Here is a 6,006-nt window from a genome sequence, read left to right on the forward strand (position 1 = left end):
TCGCTGTGGAGAAAAAACCTGGGAAAGTGTTCAAGTCCTCCCTTTGGTCTCCTCAGAGCTGGGGCTTGGCCCAGGGCCAGGCCCTCTGCGCTCAGTGGAAAGTCCTCCTGATGTGCTCTGATATTGAGCAGTCCAGTAGAAAAGGAGAAAATCCGAAATTCCAGGGAAGGAAAAAAAGTTCAACTCTCAGTCTCTCTCTGGAGAAAAAGAAACTGAACTACTGGCCAAAAGCTAATGGGCAACCGCAAGCCAGGTGCCTCCTCCCTCCCCTGCCACAGCTGGAAAGAAAAGTCCCTATCTCTGTGTGACCTTGAACAAACTGCAAACTGCTTTGAAAAAGTTTTGCTCAGTTTTTCCTTCCCCCTCTCAGGCTCAGTTTAAAGGCATAAAAATGCATAAAAATTAATTCCTGGGCATAGGGCAGCGATATGGGATACACATCATAAAGTCACCCCAGGACACTACTAAATAACTACTATCTTATATATGGAAAAGTTTCAAGAATTGGAATCTCTTATTCCTTACCTGTAGCCCACACAAAACCTCCAACCATAGCCAGAGGCCAAAACCGGGGGCAATTCTGGATCAAATTGACCACTAAAGAAACAATCCATATGGAGGCACAGAGAATCCACTGGAAGAACATGCCTGTGGAAAAATCAAAGGCACACAACAGAGAATTTGTAGAATACCGCATGTGTGAATCTCTTACCAGAATATGTTTACCTTAGATACAGTAGTACAGAAAAAAATCAAAAAGGTGGCCACCTCCTTTGTGAATTTCAGGGAACCACATTACAATTTATTCAAAGGATGTATTTGTAGGGTGGCTTACAATTCGGTCAGTCTTTTCCTTACCATGCATTCTTCCTACAGAGCTGCAAAAGACACTTTGCTAGACAAAGTTTACACAAGCTCTGATTCTTAAACACATGAAAATTTTGATGGACTTCTGACAAAGATGACATTCAGTTGCTGCAAACTTCTCCCACCACCCCAGTAGCTGCTAACACAGATGCATGCACAGGATGAAACTTCTTCAAAGCTGAAGCTTTTCCACCAATCCTGGACACTGAGGATGGGCAGTGACAGATCTCTTCTACCTCTGTAGATTCCTGAAGGGTCAGTTAGGCAGACTAGTTAACTTTATGCCAGCTGTGCTAGACTTTCCCTTGAAAGCCTAAGTTTGTCTTGTTAGGGTCATATTTGGCACAAAGAGCAGAGGTTATATCCAGACTGCAATGCAGGTACTATACTGCAATAACATAATGGCAGATTTATTCATCTAGGGATCTGGTAATTGGGTTATGCTTCACGTAAACATGGAAATCGAACACAAACCTAGTAAAGTGATAATATTCCAAGTAGGAAATAGGAATAATTGTTTCCTCTTACCAAGTCACCATATAAAATTATTAGACTTTCAGTTTTTGTTTTTATGTTAGGGTCGCAATTGAAAGGCAATGCTGCAAAGTCCAACAAGTTCTACCTTATTTATAAAAACACCGTATGTATCCGAGAATCCCCACAAGGGTAGAACAAAGGACATTTCACTTTCCATTGTGGAATTCTCATGAAATGTACATCATCACTGTCGACGTGCACGACATATAAAAAGGCTCTTCAAAGATATGCCACATCCTGAAGCTCTATTATTGCTTTATACCCTAACAACAACAGACAAAACTAAACACACTCTCTGGATTAAGGCTGTGATGACAGCCTTGAAACTCTAGTAATTTGCTGGTAAAATATTATTCCTATTAGCAAAAATAGCAAACCAAAGAAAGGAATATAATTAAGTTTACCATCACCAGTATCAAATTTCTTGACAGGCACAAAGTTTGTCCCAAATAGAAGAACAGCTACTGCAGAAGAGGTAAATCCAATAGCTAGATCTGTTCCATTGCTGATGTTAACAGCACTGTAAGCTTTCCCAATATTCATCTTTGTTCTGAAGGTGCTTCTTTTTGTGGAGTTGTTTTGCTGCAGGTCCTTACAGAATCTGAAATCAAAGAGTGGAATTAAGTATGTGGACTATTAATAATACCAACCTAGTTCAGAAATCTGAAACTTAAACGACCCTACTTATTGATCTCTTAAAAGCTGAAATAAACTGCGAAGTGTACTGTAGAACTGCATGAAAACCTGCCATAAAACATGAATAAAGTGACTTAAGAACAGATGCATAATAATCCCCAATCAATATTGTATGTTTTGTCTGAAGACACAGAAAGTGAATGCAGAGGTGCACTCAAAGGTTATGAGGACTTGAACCTGCAAGGGCTATGGGGAGAACTGATCTTTAGTGAGATGCTCTATCAGAATACTCCTTATTCCTGTAGCCAAGGCAGGGGGGTAACAATGGGGTGTGCAAAAAAACCCGGGGTTAGACAAAATCTTAATTGGCAGAAGCAGGTACAGCAGACCTATAGTCGAGCAGTCTGGAACAGGTGCAGAGATTCTATAGGTGCCACACTGGGATCAATACGGAATCATAAGGTAACCACAGGGATTGCTCTAGCTAATACAAAATATGAAGAAAGGTTCATTTTTCTGTGGGGAGCAAAGGGAGCCTCTAAAATTTCTTTGTCCATTCCACGTAAGTATAATAATAAAGGCAAAGATAGTTTTAGTCCCAGAATACCTCTGACTTTTCTGAAAGTGGGAGAGTCATCTTGAGGTTACACTCAACAGATGTGCCACACATATACTTTTGATATGAGTTATAACTTTGACAGAAAAGGTGTCTCTGAGGACAAGCACCATAACATGAACTTTGTGTACATAATCTTCATACCACACTTGAAAGACTACATATAAGAAAAGCATTTGGAAACTTAACTTCAAATGGCAACAGGATACTTAATAGAGTTATAGTAATACACATGCAATCCTCTTGTCAAAGTAATGCTATTTACACTGAATCCAAAAGCATCCCAGTGCAGTTTGCCCTTTCCCATTGTAGGTGGACTAAGTACTACCTGGAGAAAAAAAGCTGAAATAGGATGGTGGAAATTTTGCCACGTCTTGTAAAAGGTGTTGTGACCACACTCTCTGCACAAGAACTGAGCTGATGAACATTCTTTCATCTTATTTTACCTAGTCTTACCTTCTTCACAGTCCTTAGGACACTGAGAACTGTATCTGCTGATCTGCTTTCATCCACAGCTTCAGCAGGGCCACCAGTGACTGCTGAAATTATTTGCATTAGCAGATGAAACGTTTCATTCCACAACTAATATAGCAATTTAATTTCTATAATTTTCCCCTTGAAAGATGCCAATGTATTTCTAACTTGAGCATTTAAGAGAAATAGTGATGACATTTAAAAGACACATCATTACAATGGCACAGCTCCTTCCACTTATATTTTCTCCCTCACTCTTCATCCTTCCTTCCTACTTAGAGGATAAGCTTCTCCAAGAACTGTATTTAATACTCTTCTACAAAGTGTGTTTTACCCAGGACCTGTAGACACTGAGCAGTGCAAGCAATAATGCTTCGATTTCTTCAGAGACTTGACTTCACAGGATACACTAAGACATTCTGTGAACAGATTAAGACACATCAACGCTGACATCAATTGGAATTGATATTGTTATTGAAGGCTTTTTTTCCGCTAAGTTGCCGTTACCGGGAAAAGCACTTCAGGGTTCCCACGCAGCAGAAGAAACACAATTTTGTTGTTGGATGCTGGAATTTTGTTGGCACACACAGCTCTTAGCCTACTAAGTTCACTGGTTCCCCCCACTGAGTGTTGTGGGCTGCATTTTCACGCTTGCCTCAGAAATATGACACCATTTTCTACCCACAACAAATCATGATGCTCACTTACTGCAACACCAACACATCGCTGCGGTCTCTGCAGACAGGGACGAAATCAAGAGGCTTGTCTTTGAGAGCTTTCACCTCAATGGTGATCCAAATTGCTGCCAAGATTCCAAAGAACCTCTTTGCTAATTGAGTGGGTGTTTTCAAATGTTGCATGTCACACTGAGTGTTTATTTGCACATTCTCCTATCATCCATTTGCCATTAAGGGTGGATACTTTCACTTTTAATTTAGGACACTGCTATCAGTCCCGAGGTGCCCCAGAGAAACGTCCCCAAAGTGATACCATAACCCTTGACGGGGCCCTTGCTCAAGAAATGTATCTTTGCTTCCCTAAGGTGAAGTCTTTGAAAAGACATTCTTCGGGCACTGTTTTCACTAAGTGCTATCACGCAACAAGGAAAACGCTCAGCTGAGAGCTCCACAAGAGCCGCTGTGGCTTCGCTGGCGCTACCGCGCCGGGGCAGGCCCGGGCTACACGCGGGACACGGCCCGGCCCTCGGCCCCGGGCGCCGCGGCAGGGCAGCCCGGCTGCTCGGCACCGCACCCGGGGGGATACGCGAGACCCCGCTCCAGCCGAACGCCTTCCTTCCCACACTGCCCTGTGCCCGGCTCACCACCGCGGCCAGTTTTAGGGCGCCCCGCTCCGCTCCGGGGCGGAAGGCGGCTGGGACAGGCCCGTACCGACAGATCCCCGGTCCCGTCCCTCCGTGCGGCCGCGGCCCAGCCGCCCGCGCCCCTCCGCGCTCGCTCCCGCCGCGCTCCTGCCGGGCCCGCGCACAGGCCTCCCGCCCGCGCCTGCGCCGCCCCGCGGCTCGGCCCGCCTCCAGCTGCCTGCTCTCATCCGCCTCTGCCCACTGGCCTCCTCCTTCCTCCCTGTCCGGGAGCGGCGCGGAGGCGAGTGCGGGGTCGTTTTCGACTGCCTTTCTCTCGCCGCCGTGGCAGAGGGGATGTCCCGGGGCGCTGGCTTCCCGTCTGGCGGGGAGGAATCACTAAGAGAAACCTTAAGTTAATGCGCTCATGTCGTGATAAAAGCACCTTTGCCCCTCTCGGCCGTAAGCGCGCGGATGAGACAGTTTCCTCCCCAGTGGAATTGCGGCTGTGGCCTCAACAGGCCGGTGCTGTGACCGTAACTGAAGAATCACAGAATGGTTGGAAAAGACCTTTGAGGTCTTCGAGTCCAAGGCCTGTGAACCAACACCACCATGTCAACTAAACCATGGAGGGCACTAAGTGCCACATTCCCGTCTTAAGCACCCCCAGGAACAGTGACTCCAGCACCTGCCAGACAGTCCATCACCTGTTGTGTGCTACGTCCAGTCTTAAACACCTCCAGGGACGGTGACTCCACCATCTCCCTGGGTAGTATATTGCAATATTTTCTGTGAAGAAATTCTTCTTAATGTCCAACCTAAACCTCCCCAGCTTGAGGTTATGTCTTCTCATCCTGACCCTGGTTGCCTGGGAGAAGAGGCCGACCCCCACCTGGCTACACCCTCCTTTCAGGCAGTTGTAGAGAGTGATAAGGTTTCCCCTGAGCTTCCTCCAGGCTAAACACCCCCAGCTCCCTCAGCTGCTCCTCATAGGACTTGTGCTCCAGAAAAGGCACCCAAGTTTTGGCAACACTTGTGCAGGAACACGTAGTTCAAAGATGGGGCTGCTCTCAGAGAGGATAGCATGGCCTCCTTGCAGCTCCTCTTGCTCCTGAGGTCTCGCTGGCTGCTGGAGGCTGTCACAGGGCTGGGGGCTGAAGGCACCTGCAGGGGGGGAGGGCATCCCGGGCAAGGCAGGGACATTTTGAGGCCATGCAACAGCTGCTGGCCCTGTGGTGCGCAGCAAGGCAAGAAAAACCCCCGAGCCCAGTCAAGGCATCCAGGTTTTTTTCTTAAGCACAAAAAATACCACCTGTTGGTCTGGAAACCCCTGTGTTGTTTGGCAACCAAAATCAAGTAGGAAAAAAAAAATCTTTCACATGATGTCAAGAAGAGATCTTTGCAGATTTCCCTGTAAGGATTTGATCCAGACCAGTTAAAGCACAGACTATTAGTCAGCATGTTTAGTCACGATGCAAACATTTCTCTCTGTACTCTTGAAGTACAGTTTCCAGATGGCAGCCCAAATTGATGTCCTTACAAACACAGCATGAGCCTTCTAAAGTAATGCTTCATATTT

At 46.1% G+C, this 6,006-nt stretch overlaps 1 protein-coding gene across 11 annotated transcripts in view; it reads right to left on the reverse strand.

Annotated features, from left to right (window-relative positions):
- The window catches only part of TMEM144 (transmembrane protein 144), a 60,764-nt gene extending 56,180 nt beyond the window's left edge, over window positions 1–4,584 (reverse strand). The window contains exons 1-4 of one of the 11 annotated variants that reach the window (XM_039551066.1): window positions 4,519–4,584; window positions 3,113–3,195; window positions 1,809–2,005; window positions 526–648 (exon numbers count right to left, since the gene is read on the reverse strand). In XM_039551066.1, coding sequence (XP_039407000.1) covers window positions 526–648; window positions 1,809–1,947 — 262 coding nt within the window. In that variant the 5' untranslated portion in view covers window positions 1,948–2,005; window positions 3,113–3,195; window positions 4,519–4,584. The other 10 variants (XM_039551068.1, XM_039551067.1, XM_020584119.2 and 7 more) reach the window with 10 other exon arrangements.
- Between the last annotated feature and the right edge of the window lie 1,422 nt (window positions 4,585–6,006).

Source organism: Corvus cornix, chromosome 4 (genome assembly GCF_000738735.6).
Source record: "Corvus cornix cornix isolate S_Up_H32 chromosome 4, ASM73873v5, whole genome shotgun sequence".
NCBI classification, from domain to species: domain Eukaryota; kingdom Metazoa; phylum Chordata; class Aves; order Passeriformes; family Corvidae; genus Corvus; species Corvus cornix.